At 47.8% G+C, this 17,634-nt stretch overlaps 1 protein-coding gene across 2 annotated transcripts in view; it reads right to left on the bottom strand.

The window, feature by feature from the left end:
- Window positions 1–17,634, bottom strand: part of GREB1 (growth regulating estrogen receptor binding 1) — a 188,634-nt gene that overhangs the window by 112,104 nt on the left and 58,896 nt on the right. Inside the window, exons 1-4 of one of the 2 annotated variants that reach the window (XM_075598372.1) lie at window positions 8,255–8,377; window positions 7,796–7,952; window positions 5,056–5,172; window positions 2,994–3,170 (exon numbers count right to left, since the gene is read on the bottom strand). In XM_075598372.1, the coding sequence (XP_075454487.1) occupies window positions 2,994–3,170; window positions 5,056–5,172; window positions 7,796–7,952 (451 nt within the window). In that variant the 5' untranslated portion in view covers window positions 8,255–8,377. Of the gene's footprint in view, window positions 1–2,993; window positions 3,171–5,055; window positions 5,173–7,795; window positions 7,953–8,254; window positions 8,378–17,634 lie in introns of those variants that run through there. The other variant, XM_075598371.1, reaches the window with a different exon arrangement.

The following is a 17,634-nucleotide window of genomic DNA, read 5'->3' as shown; positions in this document are numbered from 1 at the left end:
CCATTACCTGTAATATTTTGTTTGTCATTGTCTGCTGAACAGTCTGAGGCTTATGTTAGCACATGTAAGCAGCCAGGTTAATTGCAGGAAACAGATAGGATAAAAAGATGTGTTGCAGAAGCCTCATTGATGGCCCTGTTTGGACTATTATTTACTGCTCTTTTGTACTTTTGTTTAGAGGGCAATTAGTCTGAATACTTCCTTTGCACTAATTGCTTCAGCTTTCAAGTCTCAGACAGGTCTGGATTCCCCATGGAATCTGTATCCCCAGTCAAAGAAGTTAGAACTAACACCATTTTTTGAGACTCACCAAGGGCCATATGTAATAAGCCCTTTAAGCATGTGAACTACAACGTGCCATACAACAGACTAGGAACAAAAATCGTATTAACGGGCACATTGTATAATTGTATACATGCCGAAATGGCATCGGAATGTTTTTGGGACGAAAATCCCCACACACGTCTATGGAAATGCCCGGGTGAAAGTATCCCGAGCGGCTGCTTTGGCAGATTTGAAAGAGCCCCAAAGTGTCTACTAGACATGGGAGGGACTTTCATTACGGACACTTTAGTGGCAACGCATAGGTGACCCCTCTAGACGTGAAGTAGTTTATTAAGGTTCTCACAAGTGATCTCCATTGTTAGGCAGAAAAGTGAAGTAAGAGCTGATGAAACTTTTGTTATCATTTTTTACACAACATGAAAAGTCATTATAAAACTGTGTCAATTTACTCTTCCTAGTACTACCACCCAGGCTGCTTCCTGGTATACAACAGGTTAGAAGAGACCCTCAAATAGCAGAAGAGGTAGATTCCTTAACACTACTCATTTCTTAGGAACCATGAAAACATGTAAAAGACAAAAGGACCCAACCGAGTAGAAGACAGCTTCGTAGTTTAGATAAGGGCCAAAGTGAGAGGATTCAATGCAGCAATCTCCTCTAACAAGCCCCCATTTAAGTTACTGACATTACTTCCTGGTTTTTAATAGGGATTCAAATGCCCATTCAACAGGAAGTCGCGACCGATGAAGTTGCGGCTTTCTATTGGCCTGAGATTTGGCCGTCATCTTGTCTACCATTGAGGGGGATTTAAACACGGTAACTTCATAGTTAAGTATCTGAGGAACCGGGGAGACCATAGAACTGTCCCATGGGCGGTTCACGCACACCCCATTTCCCATCCAGTACAAAAAAATGGAGGGACTGCTGCTTTGGTGAACAATGAATAGGGAAGGGAATATTCTAAAGTGCTGTTTGAGGGTCGTATAGGAATCCTGGTTCGTGTAATAATGGCCGTGGCAAGAGAATTATATGAAGTGTCTGAAATCTCAATGTAAGTGACAAGGTAACAAGGCCTGTGAGCTTAGGTAGGCAAAGAGTATCCTCCTAGCTCTGATTTATAATAGGGTAGGATGAGTTCGATTTAATGTGGATGATGCAATGAATACAGCTCAACTCCGTTATAGAGCGGTCCTCGGGGGCCACCCGATCCGACCGCGCTATAACTGTAATTTTTTTTAAATGGCCGCCGCGCACCCGATCGGGAGGGGGGGGAGGGGGAAGGTGGAGTGAGGCGCCGGCAGCCCTACATGGCCCCTAGCAGCCACTGTAGTTCTTCCTGCATTCCCCGCACTCCCCTCAGCAGCTCCGCACCAGCCAACCATCCTCGCACCGATCCCCCCCACCTACTCCCCCCCCAGCCTCGCACTGATCCCCGCACCGCCCCCCCCCCCCTCAGCCTCGCGCCGATCCCCCAGCCTTGCACCGTTCCTACCCCCCCCCCAGCAGCCCCACGATGCCCCCAAAGGTGGGCTGTGACACCAAAGGTAGGGGGCGCTGTGTGTAGTGTGGTATGTGTGCTGTGAGTGTGTGCAGTGTGCTGTGAGTGTGTGCAGTGTGCTGTGAGTGTATGTAGTGTGCTGTGAGTGTGTGTAGTGTGCTGTGTGCTGGTGCTGTGTGTGCTGTGAGTGTGTGCAGTGTGCTGTGAGTGTATGCAGTGTGCAGTGAGTGTATGCATTGTGATGTGTTCTGTGAGTGTATGCAGTGTGCTGTGAGTGTATGCAGTGTGCTGTGAGTGTGTGCATTGTGCAGTGAGTGTGTGCTGTGAGTGTATGAACTGTGCTGTGAGTGTGTGCAGTGTGCTGTGTGCTGTGTGCTGGTGCTGTGAGTGTATGCAGTGTGCTGTGAGTGTATGCAGTGTGTGTATGCAGTGTGTGTATGCAGTGTGCAGTGAGTGTATGCAGTGTGCTGTGTGTGTGCAGTGTAAGCAGTGTGCAAAAAAAAATCATTTTTTTAAATGTAAAAAAAAACAAAAAACGGGGTCCATGCTCAAACCGCGTTATAAGCGGATCCGCGTTATAGCGGATCGCGCTATAACGGGGTTGATCTGTACATTATACAGCTCAATCCCGTTATAACGCGATCCGTTACAACGCGAATCCGCTTAGAACGTGATGCAACCGTGGCTCCCAATTTTCTTATTTACTGTATAAATACTTTACTTTATGACTATTGGTGCCTTAAATACTTTATTGTACAATGCATACAATTGTACATCATTTCTAACGTGATCCGCTTATATCGCGATGTGGTTCTTTGGAACCCAAGCACAGCTTTATAAGGGGGTTGAGCTGTAGTTTTCCCTGTTTGTATAAGAGTCAGAGTACAAAAATCCATGTAGTATTAAGTGTGATGGCATGAAGGAGAATCCCTACTTTTAATTTATAATCTTACACTTGTATTCATCTCAGAAATAAATACTGATTTTCTTCGCCAACTTAATTTCCATAAGTAACTTTTTAGGGGGTGGGGGGGTTACTCCAGTTAAATGGGATTTATCTCCACTGTACCACTACTTGTCAATTACACTGCAAAAACTGAGTACGGTATTACTTTTTCAATACCAGTGACAGAAAAACAAAATCAGCTTGTCCCAGTACATAACGTTTCCAGCACTAAATGGGGTTAAAACATACCAATTAAAAACTTACCTAACAGAGCATTGCGTCCATTATCATCGGGCAAAAACCTTGTATCCACCGCGCATGCTAGAATGTGGTCAGGTAAACTGGGTGACTTGGCACCAACAAGTAAAAACCCAGTAGGCAACTCGAACTGATCACCAGAAATAGAGGTGAGTCTCAAATCTTTACCAGCTTGGCAGAACCCTGGAATACAAAAATAAAGCATATGTTGGCTACTCGTTTCATATGTTACTGCAGTGATTTTCAACCTTTTGTTGGTTGAGGAACCCTATAATTATATTGTGAAATTCTGAGGAACCCCAGTCCTCTCTAATAGTGTGTCTGAGGTCAGATACATTGTAAGGAACCCCAACCCTCTCTAATAGTGCATCTCTGATCAGATGCTTTGTAAGAACCCCAACCCTCTCTAATAGCGAGTCTGAGATCAGATGCATTGTAAGGACCCCCAACCCTCTCTAATAGCGCGTCTAAGATCAGAAGCATTGTAAGGAACCCCAATCCTCTCTAATAGCTAGTCTGACATCAGATGACTTGATAGGAACCCCAACTCTCTCTAATAGCACTTCTGAGATCAGATGCATTGTAAGGACCGTCAACCCTCTCTAATAGCACGTCTGAGATCAGATACATTGTAAGGAACCCCAACCCTCTCTAATAGCGCGTCTGAGATCAGATGACTTGTAAGGAACCCCGACCCTCTCTAATAGCGCGCCTTCGATCAGATGCATTGTAATTCTTCTGTATTTGGTACAATTTTCAAACTACCTGACAATTACAGGGAACCCTTTAGGGAAGCCTGGGGAATCCAAGTGGGGTTGAAAAACACTGTCTTACTAACTGTAATATTTCTGAAGAATTATGCATTTGTTTTGCTAGTTCTGACGTCTTTTAATGGAGCATTTTGCACAAGCCCACATGTGAGATCAGATGCTCCCTTTCTGAGCGTCACAATTTAAAAGAATCTTCTTATCTACCGGATAACCAAATAAAGCTGATCACTCTTTTCTTTGGGGCTATTAGGTGTTTCGCGTCAGAGCAAGAAATAAAATACAGATTTATGGGAGCTTCGTTATTTCTAAAAAAGCACAAAAAAAAAAAAACTTCTCCCCTGATTTTAGGGGTACCTACAATACGAGGTCGATATTGAACCCCAATATATTTGTCAAAGCATGATATTACTGGGGGTATGGACTTTTTATGCATTTATGTTTCTATTCCTGCTGTATCCCTACCTTTTTTTATTTGCAAACGTACCATTCCCCTTTCTTTTCAGTGAGAAGGGGTTTCATATTAGAAAGCCTCTCCCCCTTCCCATTTAAAGCATACATCGTTTCTATAATACCAGCCCGGCTTTGCTTCAATGTTTAATAAATGTATTTAATTCAAGCACATTATACTGTGCCCACATTTTATAAACCACTTTGACCATTGAAACAACCTATTTATCAATACTGTAATTCTGTCAATTCGAATGGCCCTACAGTATGTTCCTGGAGAAATGCAGATACTTGGTAGGTTGTGACACCTTTTAGGGCAGAGGGGCTCAACTCCAGTCCTCAAGCCCCCCAACAAGTCAAATTTTCAAGATATCCCAGCTTCAGCACAGGTGGCTCAATCGGAGGCTCTGACGTGTTGGGGGGCTTGAGGACTGGAGCTGAGCACCCCTGTTTTAGGGGGACACAAAGAAGAAACCTATTTGATTTTGAAAGCTCTGTATACTATCATTTAATCTACGAAGAACCTAAAGGTTCGTCCCCTAAAAGGTATCACAACTAGAGTTGTGCAAAATCTCCACTGACGTTTGTGAACCTGGTGATATTCCCCCCCCCACTTATTTTTATTTTAGCCAAAACATTGCCACCTATTGAAAGTCAATGTGCTGGTCACAGGACCCTTCATAAACTGTCTATTTCACAAAATGTTGGGGGGGGGGGGAGTAAATAGTGACATTCTGGTGACATTTCGAGCACTTTGACTGTTCACTAAAATATGACGAAAACGCTGAATAATAATAAACGGCACAATCCAAAACTAATCTACACCTATTAATCCTGAAATCAGTCCTCACCGTCAGTTGTGCAACAGCCTTCCGGAGGCGGTTTAATCTGATACGAGAGCGGTGGGCTGCTGGAGTCAGATCCATCATCGTCTTCCTCTTCTTCATCATCATTGTCCACTCTACCACCTGCAGAACCCATCATGATAAGAAAAAATTACAGAATTAGCTGCTGTGGGAAACCTCAAAACAACACAAATCTGAACTTTTTCCTATATTCCCCATTTATTTTTATTTTTTTCCATAAAACCCATTCCCTTTGAGCCCTATAATAAATACAGTTATTTTCAACATATTTAAGTGCTGTTGTCTATGTAATGTAAGTAATTGGCAACTATTCAATATGCTGTTTAGTTTCAGTCATTTCAATGGAGCTAAACTCTTCTCTATCATAGGAACCCAAACCGATTCTGGTGAGTAAAGAAGTTACAAAATGCCTCAATCATCAGCCAAGACAAAATTCACAAGTCTCAGACAGGTCCACAAACGGGCCTTTAAGGGCTGATCTATGATCCCCTAACATCTGGGGACCTTCCGGTTCACGAGATATTTATCGTTTTATATGCTGATGTTAGGCACAACAAAACTACAAATATGGCCGTGAGGTCACGAGTAGAACGTTGTAAAGTCATCTCCTGTAGCTTTCTATTGGCTGCTAAAGCTAGACTGACCCCGACGGCCATATTGTGGCCAAATAAAAACCACTAATATCTCAGAACCAGGGGGCACACTGGAGGTTGGGGGACATTGGATTGTCTCTGAGGAACCTCTTGGTTTAGGTAATGTAAAACAAAAAATATCCCCAACCCCTCCCCCCCCCCACCCCCGAAAAAACAAGCAGCACCCCCCCGGGCTGCAGCTTCAATCACAGAGCAGTGTTGTTACATGCTTCTGGAGCAATGTACATTTACCACGACTTTTAATAATGAATAGTTTGCAATGATAAATAAGAAAACTATTCATATTTATTTATTTTAAAACTAGCTGTAACCCAAGCCAGGCTTCAGTGATGAAAACACAAGAACGTATTCTGAATTCAGCAACACGCGCATTGAACCGACCACTGGATTGGGACACAGTCAACCTTGCTCCATTGGGTTCGCATGAAAGTTTGTCCATTGTATATGTACATTATCAATGATCAACATTTTAATAGCGATGTCCCGTGGTCATCACACGCTCACAGTGGGATCGACCTCTTACAAAGGACGTTGCAAGTTGGGACTTGTTCTACAGTACAGAAAGTCCCTTTGCTTTTACACGTGGGACGGCTGCTATAATTCTAGTCTATTGGAAAATGCTTTGTGGGATTTACTGCATGGCAGGAACTAGCTCTTGTCAAACGACTATTGTTATCACATCAGCAGGTCTTGCTGTGTCTGCTCCAAGCTGCGAATAGAAATGCTAATTTTAACCTCACCTCCCACAGATTCTCTGGGAAGAATAAGAAAGCCGGTCTCGTGTTTTTAGAAAGGTGCTTCTTAAGGGCACGGAAATGTATTGACTCTCTCAAGAGCCTAGCCCACTATTTATGATGAACAAATCCTTGTGAGGCATTTGCAGAGCAGGATTTCATCTGGAAAATTAACAGCCGACGGCAGAATAAAATAATACAAAAATTAAGATGTAGGTAATAGGGCAGGAGTGGTCAACTCCAGTCCTCAAGGGCCACAGGTCAGGTTATAAGGATGTCCCTGCTTCAGCACAGGTGGCTCAATCAGTGGCTCTGTCAACAACACAGGTCAGGTTTTAAGGATATCCCTGCTTCAGCACAGGTGATCCCCCAAAAATATTATTAGGGCTTTCCAAAAATGATAGACATCACCGTCAGCCCTCGGAGCCTCACAAACCGGTACAGTGGGGAAGCCTTGTCTTAATATAATTCTGGGGCATCCAACGCATAAAATAAATCATTTAGGAATACTGTAACCACCCTACAGGCCCTTATTCTGTAAGGTGTGATAGCGCAGGTGAAATGCTATCACATGAAAATTCCCATTGACTTTAAGAAGCAAACAAGAGCCTTATGCTAACTCACAAGCAAATGATCAAAGTCAGCTTCTCTGTACAAAGCCTTTGGAAAGTGCTACAGTTTAGAGAGTTTGTGTGTGTTCTGCGCTCTACATCATTACAGTGTTCTATATACAACCAGGTGAGAGAAGAGGCTTAATATACAGTACAGCTGCTACAGGATTCTCCGACATTTTAACTTTGAGCACGTGTAACATTTCAGACTTTACGGGGACAAAAAAAGACTGTATGTGATTTTACTTTTCATATGAAAAAAAAGGTTCCTTGGCGCATAACAGTATTTTTTTTTTTTATCATTTAAGAATTATACGCTCTGCCGGTTCTGGCTACTTCTATGCATTCTACTTTCTTTAAGCAGCCAGAAGTCGGATTTACGTAGAAATACTCCACACCATTATACAATTCCACGTGTTCATACTGAAAATGACACTATTTTAACCCACGCTACACTCTCCCTTGCTATTATATACTGATATTTTCTATGAAGGAAATGGTAGATAACCGTCTTGCTCCCTAATGAGTCATTGCTTATAAATAAGAGTTCTAATGAGAAATTAAAACCATAACATCAGATACTGATTCATTTTAAAGGTAGTTTTGCTTTCCTGGGTCTTTCTTTTTTTTTAAAATATTGACGAGAGATTGTAGCAGAAATTCTAGGCAGAGATTCTAGTTCTGGCATCAAATGTGTTAACACAGGGCACAATTTTGATTCCCTTACCTTCCAAGGATGATAGCTGCTGTTCCGCTTCTAAATAAAGCTGGGAAAAGATGGGTCTGGGGACCAGGTTATTGGATCGCAGAGACGCCTCAATAGAATTGTGCAAAACCTCTTCAAACCGCGTCGTCTTGAGCTGTCCGGCGTACGAATTTCCCATCTTCCGTGAAAGTTAAAAAGAAAAAAAAATAGTTAGACGCTAGATTTTCATGACAATGCAAGGTGAAAAAAAGCACCGCTACAAGCATATCCTCATCAAGAGATCGTGGTGGTCCTGTAAGAATTATTAGATGTCTGCACAGCACAAGGAGCACACCACGCCGAGAGCCTGCAGTGAGAAGCTTATCCCTCCTCTTTCAATGTGTGATCTGACCCTGCTGATATATTGCAGGAAACAATTCAGCCAACAGCCTTTTCTACCTCGCCAGTGGCCACAGCCTGACACCCTATAAATGATATTACCAGGTCTGTGATGCAAAGGGGCTGCTGTGGCTTACAAGCTGCCCACCGCACGTCACAGTCTCTGTCCCTACTTGCTGGACAATGCAGAACGTCCTGTGTGGATAGTCAGAGCTTGCCGCTGCTGTTCTCTCACATAAATACACAGGAGCACGGATTAATACAGCAGCACCAATAACATCACAGGAGACCAAATATGCATTTCCCATATACACGTTGGAGGATCTGTCTAGAACTAAACGTTCATTGCAATTCAGAGGTTCCTGTTTATTGCTCTGATTTTCACCTGGCAATGCATATAGGTGTGAGCACTCACTTAATTGTATAGGAAAAGGTAACAAAATATATATATATTTTTTAAAAACTAAGGAAATTAAACCTACTCTTACAAAATAGTCAGCATTCCGTTTTCATATATTTTGGAAAATGTATACAGTAATATACTTTATATCTCTAGGAAAAACTGGTATTAAACATAGAAACATAGGATTTGACAACAGACAAAAAAACAAACATTTTAAAGCTGGACAAAAATGCACGCATTACAAGAACAATGTTGACACATTGCGAGTGCTCATTTGCATGTCATTACCCAGAATCCCTGGCTGCAGTGGAAGCATTGTATGCTAAGAGATAATGGGGAAAGGCAGGGTTGCAGACCTGTCTGAGACATATGAATGTGCTCACATGTGATATTTAAATTTTGTACAGTAGAGGGTTTGTGTCACTTTTTTACTCACCCTAACTTGTTTTGTCACAATATAGAGTAAAACTAAGTAATCAATAGCTTGGGATCTGTTTCTGGCTTCTTACAAAGAACAGAAACCCCCAAATAATTATTTGGGACACAGCCAAATATTACAATGAGTGACCCTACTGTCTGCTATTGATCTGATCTGACTCTTCCAAACATTAGAGCTACACAGACTTCAGAGATGGGGTCCCCTCCCCCCAGTGATCCCTGTCGGTGACATTTGGGGGATATGGACCAAAAAGTACAAATATTAAAATATTGTACCTGTCTGAGCCAGGGGAATGTGCTCATAAGGGGTATTTTTATTTGCTGTATACTATGCGATGAAGGGTTTTTTGTCACTTTTTTACTCACCATAACTTACTTTCTGTGGAGCATACATAGAATCAGAATTGATGACAGATATGAACCACTTGGAGCACCAAGTCTGGCCATTGTCTTAGGCTACGGCCCCGCTGCCTGTTCTACACGCGCGCCTGAAAGGCTGGCGTCGCGTGCAGCCAAATTCCCCTGTCTGCAGTGAGCTGCAGCGGGAAAGACAAGGGGCGTGACGGAGGCGCGGCCATAATGTCACCCGGGAGGTTCACCCTCATTGGCTGAACCGCCAAGGGGCGTGGCCTAGCGCTCCATCACCTGTGTCCATCTCAATTTTTGAGTCTTGTGACAAACGCCCCTCTTTTGTAGCGCTGACGTCTGTCTACGTTCTTCCCGACACAGTCTTCTAGGGTTAATTATACAACAAACAGGAACATGCAAAGTATTACGTTGCTTAACTCAGGCTTCTGCCTGCTTTATTTTCATCCAAGTAAGGTACTGCAGCTTTAACATGTGTAGGCAGGAGGCACTCAGACATTTAACCTTCAGCGGTTTACTCATATCAGTGTTATAGCATTTCACACAGTGTCACTTTTCAGAACCAAACCAAATCAAATAAACCAAATCCTATCCCATTCAGGGATCTAACTACACATCAGAATCAGCCTCTAACTGCTGCTGGGCCAACTAACCTAGTTCCCCAGTTTAAAAGAAGGCCCTCTCATTTAGGGTCACTAGATAAAGCATAGTCTTTTAGATATGTAGCCCTTTTTGTGAACGTCTGAACTAAGGGACTACGGTGCATAAACCTGTGGCTTCAGGAGCTCTGAACCTCCGCATATTGGGAGCCTGGGGGTATACCTTTATCACTTGTGGTGCAGCGCCTCCACTTACCCAGGATCCCCATTATAGAGATTATGCCCTGAGCAAGAACCTAACAACAGCAGTATGCAACAGCAACCTTTTTATATCACACAATAACAAATGATATGCAGACTTATCATATAACATTTACATACACACACACAACGTGGCTCGGCCACACCTTATTGGGATAGTGTCCTGTACATAAGCAACTCTGCCGCTCTCCTTAGGAGTATGTCTCATAACCAGTAAAGTATAGTACCATATGCAATTCTCTTAGGAAACCCAATTAGTTAGTGGGAGGCGGGATCAGCGCCTGGTGACCGGTGTAGGTGCACGTGTAGACAAGGATACCTTCCGGTCACTACGATGACCTTGACACTCCACAGGGCCCCAGTGATAATCCAGCCTTGCGCCGTCTCTCCCTTCTGCAGCACCATCAGACGGGGAAATCCAAGATGGCGGCCGCAACTCCGCAGCTCCGCATATGAACCTCACTAAAGGGAAACGTCCCTGACGACTATGGGCGTCCTTACAATTACAGCACCCTACGATGGCGGGGGAAAGACTCCTGGGGCTGTGGGCATATCCTACCTAAGCAGACGGGTCACTGACCCTCTGCTCTCGCACCCGAGGTTCCGCCAACCTCCTCCTTCACCTCCCTTGCTGCTCTGCCCCACCGCCCACACGCATCCGGTTCCTGCATACACAGTCTCGCATCCCATTGGTCCTCAGCCTCAGCTGACCTTCTCACCATCAGAGTTCATAGTTCAACCCCTTCGCGCGCTTCCCTCGCGCATGCGCAGCCCAACTGGTACGCAGTAACTTCGCTGGCAAACAGGGACAATATGGCGCTGCCTATGTAATTGACAGCGCGGAACCTTTAATATATGCACATCCTTACATTCTCCCCCCCCCAGAATCCAGCGTCCCCGCTGGACTACCTAAGCACATATATTAACTATGTACACAACCCTCTCTTCCTAGATTAGGTTACACATCTCATTAAACAGTACCATCATAGCTTGCATCCTATGCCGAGCCCACTGCTGAGCCTCATAATGGGGTGCCCCAAACTGATCATATGCCATTCGCATGGGAGGTTGACTGTTTCTTTGACTTCGGCGGGGTTGATCTTCCTCTGCAGAGTGCTCAGTCTCAACTGGTATTTCCATCTCTACCCTTGAGGGGTGTTCAGCATTAGCACAGTCTCTTTGGGGTGTAAAACATGGACTTTGGGGGTCTAGAGGCTGACTCACGGGAGTCAATTGATCAATGTTCGGGCCAAAAGGCTCTTTACCCGTGGCTCCTTCGGGAGATGCCTCCACGGCCGGAAGGCCCCTTTGAGAGGTTCCTTCCATTGGATCCTCAGAGGTGGCAATTTTTACAGTCTCTGGGCCATCCTCTGTGTGTTCAACTTCTCCATCTATGGGCGTGGCTGGAATTTCCAATTCGTCCGTCCCTACTTGAGGTATGGGAAGCAGATGATTCCTATGCCACACCTTTACGCGGCCTTCAGAATCCTTGATTCGGTACACAGGAAGACCAGGCATCTGTGACTCCACCTCATACACACCCTCCCGCCACCGGTCGGCCAATTTATGCTTCCCAGGAACACCTAAGTTGCGTAAGAGGACCGCATCTCCGGGGTGAATTTCCTTGTGACGTACTTTGTGATCGTAGCGCCTTTTATTTCCCGCATTCAATTTCGCAGTCGTCCGTTCAGCCAATCTATAGGCCAGCTGTAAACTGTCCCTTAGTCGCTGGACATATCGAAAGTGCGTCCTATTGGATACCCCATCGGTAGATATCCGCAGGCGCACATCCACCGGTAAACGGGCTTCTCTTCCGAACATCAAGAAATACGGAGTATACCCGGTGGACTCATGTCGGGTACAATTATACGCATGTACCAATGCTTCGACGTGTTTACTCCACTCCGTCTTTTTCGGGCTCGTCAAGGTTCCTAACATATCTAACAGAGTGCGATTGAACCGTTCAGGCAGAGCATCCCCTTCGGGGTGGTACGGGGTAGTACGCGATTTGGCAATGTTCAGTAGAGTGAGCAACTCCCGTATCAGGGTACTCTCAAAATCCCTGCCCTGATCGGAGTGAAGACGATTTGGTAGTCCATAATGAATGAAATATTTCTCCCATAGTACTCGGGCCACCGTTACGGCCTTCTGGTCTTTCGTAGGGAACGCTTGGGCGTACCTAGTGTAGTGGTCAGTGATCACAAGAACATTACTAACTCCCCGACTGTCGGGCTCGATACAGAGAAAATCCATACACACCAAATCCATTGGACCCGAGCTTTTCAAGTGTGCCATGGGAGCCGCCCTGGTGGGCAGTGTCTTTCGTTGTAAACAGCGATTACACCTCCGGCAATGTTGCTCCACAGACTCCCTCATTCTCGGCCAATAGAACCTATCCTGTAGTAGCCCAAACGTCTTGTCAATGCCCAGGTGACCATGGTCATCGTGAAGGGCCCTGAGGACTAGGGTTCTCAAACGTTCCGGCAAAAACAACTGACGCCGATCGGGATGGTTATGATAGGATATCACCCGATATAGCAAACAATTGTCCATCTCAAACTTCCCAAACTCATTTAGCAGGAGTTTCACCAAGTCTCCGGGGGCTCGCTTCAGTATAGAAGGGTTATCTTGTTGTACCGCTTGACGGGCTAACTCCACTATGGGGTCTTGTGTTTGATAATGCACTAGGTCCCTCCACGAGATGATATTATCCTCAGTGATGTTCATCCCTTCTCGACCTTGATAGGCCAGGGGGATAGCCCGCGAGTTACATCCCAACGAGTCAACAATCCGCAATTCTGAGAATGCTACGTGGTCGTCGACTACCGCAGCCACGGAGCAGAGGGCACGAATTCCTGGACCCGGTATCTCTTCCCAAACTTCCTCATCAGGGGTGGACTGAAGGCCCGGGCGACGAGACAGGGCGTCGGCACCTATGTTGGTGGGTCCGGGTTTGTATTTAAGGTTGAACCTGTAGTTGGCTAGAGCAGCTAACCAACGGTGTCCCGTGGCGTCTAATTTGGCAGACGTGTTTATATAGGTCATGGGGTTGTTGTCCGTACGTACTTCGAACTGCACCCCATATAGGTAGTCATGCAGCTTGTCCACCACCGCCCATTTTAGCGCCAAAAATTCCAACTTATGGACCGGGTAATTCTGCTCGCTAGGGGTTAAACTTCGGCTCGCGTAGGCCACTGGACGTAGCCCGGTCTCATACTTCTGATGCAAAACCGCTCCTAGCCCGCTGAGGCTAGCATCGACATGTAGGACATAGTCTCGCTCAGGATCCGCGTAGGCCAAGACGGGGGCCTGAGTGAGGCTGGTCTTTAAGTGTTTGAAGGCCTGTTCACATTCTGCAGTCCATGTCTTCCCAAAGGGTGTCTGCGCCGAGCTCCCCTTTCTCCCGGTTTCTCCCGGAGGCACCTTGAGAAGGTCATTCAGTCTCTTGGCCTTGCTGGAATACCCCTCCACGAACCGCCGATAATAGCCACAAAACCCCAAGAAAGACCGCAGCTCCTGAACATTTTGAGGTCTGGGCCAGTTCATCACCGCCTCGATCTTTCCGGGGTCGGTGGACACCCCATCAGCTGACACAATGTGGCCCACATACGTTACGGAGGTCCGACAGAATTTGCACTTGTCTAGCGACAGTTTTAGGCCCTCCCCCTCAAGCCTATCCAGCACCTTCATCAGTCTCTCGGAATGCTCTTCCAGCGTCCGCCCAAACACAATAATGTCGTCCAGGTACACTAAGCACTCTCGCGGGTTAAGGTCTCCGAGGGTTTTTTCCATTAGTCTCTGGAACGTGGCCGGGGCACCGCAGATCCCTTGAGGCATGCGGGTAAATTGGTAAAACCCTAAAGGACAGATGAAGGCCGTTTTTTCTTGGTCTTCCGGGCCCATGGGCACTTGATAATACCCGGACCTGAGGTCGAGCACACTGAACCATTTACTCCCGGTCAATGCATTCAGGAGGTCCTCGATTCGGGGCAGTGTATACTGGTCGGGGATAGTACGGTTATTCAGCGTTCTGTAATCCACACATAGACGGACCGTCCCGTTCTTCTTGCGGACTACCACAATGGGTGAGGCGTACGGGCTCCGAGATTCCCGCACGATGCCAGCCGTTTTCATCTCGTCGATTAATCCCCTCACTTCGTCAGCATCCTTTGAGGCAAGCCGGCGGGAGCGCTCCCGGAAGGGGGTGGCGTCGCTCAGTCGGATGGTATGGTGGGCACTGCGACTGCACCCCACATCCATGTCACCAGTGGAGAACACCCCCCTTCGGTCGTGTAGCTCATCCTGTAGCCTCTTCCTCCACTCATCCGGGAGGGGCGAGTCGCCAAAGTCAAATTCCAATGCCGGCGCTATGGTAGCCGGCGAGCTCCTAGCTAGTTCCGTCGAGGCCTCCTCCTCGGAAGTTACCGGGTATATCCTCCCTAGCGTCTGCCGCCGGTCAATAGTCATCGGGTACGGGGATATATTCTGCACATATACCCAGGTGCGCTTCGGGATCTTCCCGGGCCATTCCTTGACCGAGGTTAGTACCTTGTAGCCCAAACGTTGTTCGTCCTGGGCCACACTCTCCAAGGTGAAGAGCTGATCCTCCGACCGTCGACGGGGGTAATGGCAAGCGGCGACCATCATTCGTCCTTCCCCCGGGGGAATCTGGGTCAGTCCCCATTCTTGGCTGTAGAGGACACCATGCTCTTCCTCGGTCGCAATTTTACCGCAGACCTCTTGAAGGGCGGGACAGGCCGCCAGGGCCAGCAGTGGGGCTTCTCCTGCTTCCTGCAAAAACTGGCGGAATACCGCGCGCACAATGTCAGCGTTGGTCCCCAAGATAATTGGGGCGCTGGGGTGGTCCTGCGGCTCGGGGCACACTAGGGCCTCCACTTCCATGGGGTGATGTTTACCAGTATTCAGCTGGAGAATATCTAACTGCACCTTTACTACTCCGTCTATGGGGTAATCTTCATGACTCAGTCCCCGTAGCCGCAGGGCATCCGCCGATAGCAACGGTAGTTGATGTAGGTGTTGGTCGTAGAAGGGCCGGTATACGATCGTTACTTGGGATCCCGTGTCCAACAATGCGGCGGCGTAGATGCCTTCGATAACTACGCGAATAATGGAGGCGGGGCCGATTCGGGAGCCCTGAGGAGGCGGTGATGCCTGGTCATCCTTCAGGGGTTGGCACGGCATTGAATGCGCCGGTCGGGACGACGTTCTTCGTGAGGTGGGGCAGTGGGCCCGCAAGTGTCCCATCTTTCCACAGGCATAACACTGTATTTGGCTGAGGTAAGCCTCGTCTCTCCTGGTGGGGGGGCTCCGCCTGGTCGGGGGACGAGGTCTGGGTGTCACGGGGGTGGGGGCATCCTCGGGGTCAGGGTCCCCAGATTCAGGCGCATCGGTTTTGGGTTCCACTTTCTTGGCCTCCTTACCTCCGAGCTGGGGCTTCTTCCCGGTGGCTAGGTCACGCCCCAGCAGCACCGTCTCATGCGCTTGAACCCGGTCCATTAGGTCGTGAAACGACAACGCTTGTCCAGGCGTTAGGCAGCTACTGACCCGCACCGACACGGGGTGTAGGGGTAAGAGGCCCCGCAACAGCTGAGTGGTGCGTAGTCCGTTAGCTTCTATCCTTGGTAATACGCCTTTCCTCACCAGATTCCAGAGGTCCAGGTGCAATCGTCTGAGAAAATCGGACACCATTTCTCCCTCTTTCTGGGTTAACGCATGAAATTTGGACATCAACGTGTACGTGTCCACCGGGGCTCCATAGGCCTTGGTCAGGCAGTAGATAAGATCGGCCGCGTCAGCTTCCGGATTGTCATCTCGGTAGTAGTGCACCATATGGGACGCGGGGGGCCGTAAGCACTCAACTATGCGTTGTCTGCGGACCGCGTCCGTGCAGGTCCATTCAGGCAGTACCTGTTCGGTATGATCCAACCAGTCCTCTATCCCTACTTCCCCTGGAGGCGTGGGTTTCTCGCCGGAGAAGGCTTTTAACTTCCTGTACTGGAGCGACTGGGTGGTGTTGTGGATAGCGGCGGCTATGGCGGGAATAGAGGTGTCTCCTGGTAAGCTGTCCCCGACTGCAGGGTAAGCGTCCAATCTTGATACGCTAAGGCGGTTGAGGCCAGCCCGCAGGCCGGACGGGGTGGACGACGAGCCTAGGCTCAGGGTGGCTGGCCAACGAGGGTGTAGGCCACTGTCAGGGAAGTGGTCGGGGCCTCCCGTCGCGGCACCTGTGGTGGGAGCATATTCTCTCCTAGGGGTAGAGGTGGCCAGGGGCGCAGAGGTGTCCGCCTGGACTAGTGGGCAGCGCACCCCCGGAGCCTCGGGCAGCAGCAGTATATGGGGCAAAGCCTCGGGGCATATATCTTGTTCAGTGGCATACAAGATCCGGCGCCAGGTCTGGTCATGGTCATAAAAGTGGTCTTGTACTTGGGCATTGTCCAGGAGAGGAAGCTTTCGGACCTGTTCGGTCACTGTGCCTAACGAGATCATGGCGGGGACATGGCCCAGCGCGAAAACACGGTTCAAGGGGATCCCGCGCCGTTGGGCCCACTTGCGCACCTCGAGCGCCGAGGGCACCGACATGATGTGGGTTGGTTGCACAATAGAGACAAAAAAAAAATGTGGGGGCACCCCAGGTCTAAGCTCTCAGCAGCGCCTCCAAATGTAGCCCTTTTTGTGAACGTCTGAACTAAGGGACTACGGTGCATAAACCTGTGGCTTCAGGAGCTCTGAACCTCCGCATATTGGGAGCCTGGGGGTATACCTTTATCACTTGTGGTGCAGCGCCTCCACTTACCCAGGATCCCCATTATAGAGATTATGCCCTGAGCAAGAACCTAACAACAGCAGTATGCAACAGCAACCTTTTTATATCACACAATAACAAATGATATGCAGACTTATCATATAACATTTACATACACACACACAACGTGGCTCGGCCACACCTTATTGGGATAGTGTCCTGTACATAAGCAACTCTGCCGCTCTCCTTAGGAGTATGTCTCATAACCAGTAAAGTATAGTACCATATGCAATTCTCTTAGGAAACCCAATTAGTTAGTGGGAGGCGGGATCAGCGCCTGGTGACCGGTGTAGGTGCACGTGTAGACAAGGATACCTTCCGGTCACTACGATGACCTTGACACTCCACAGGGCCCCAGTGATAATCCAGCCTTGCGCCGTCTCTCCCTTCTGCAGCACCATCAGACGGGGAAATCCAAGATGGCGGCCGCAACTCCGCAGCTCCGCATATGAACCTCACTAAAGGGAAACGTCCCTGACGACTATGGGCGTCCTTACAATTACAGCACCCTACGATGGCGGGGGAAAGACTCCTGGGGCTGTGGGCATATCCTACCTAAGCAGACGGGTCACTGACCCTCTGCTCTCGCACC

The sequence above is a fragment of the Ascaphus truei genome, chromosome 4 (genome assembly GCF_040206685.1).
Source record: "Ascaphus truei isolate aAscTru1 chromosome 4, aAscTru1.hap1, whole genome shotgun sequence".
Taxonomy (NCBI): Eukaryota; Metazoa; Chordata; class Amphibia; order Anura; family Ascaphidae; genus Ascaphus; species Ascaphus truei.
Note: the sequence above shows the minus strand (reverse complement) of the source record. Positions and strands in the feature narration are given on the sequence as shown.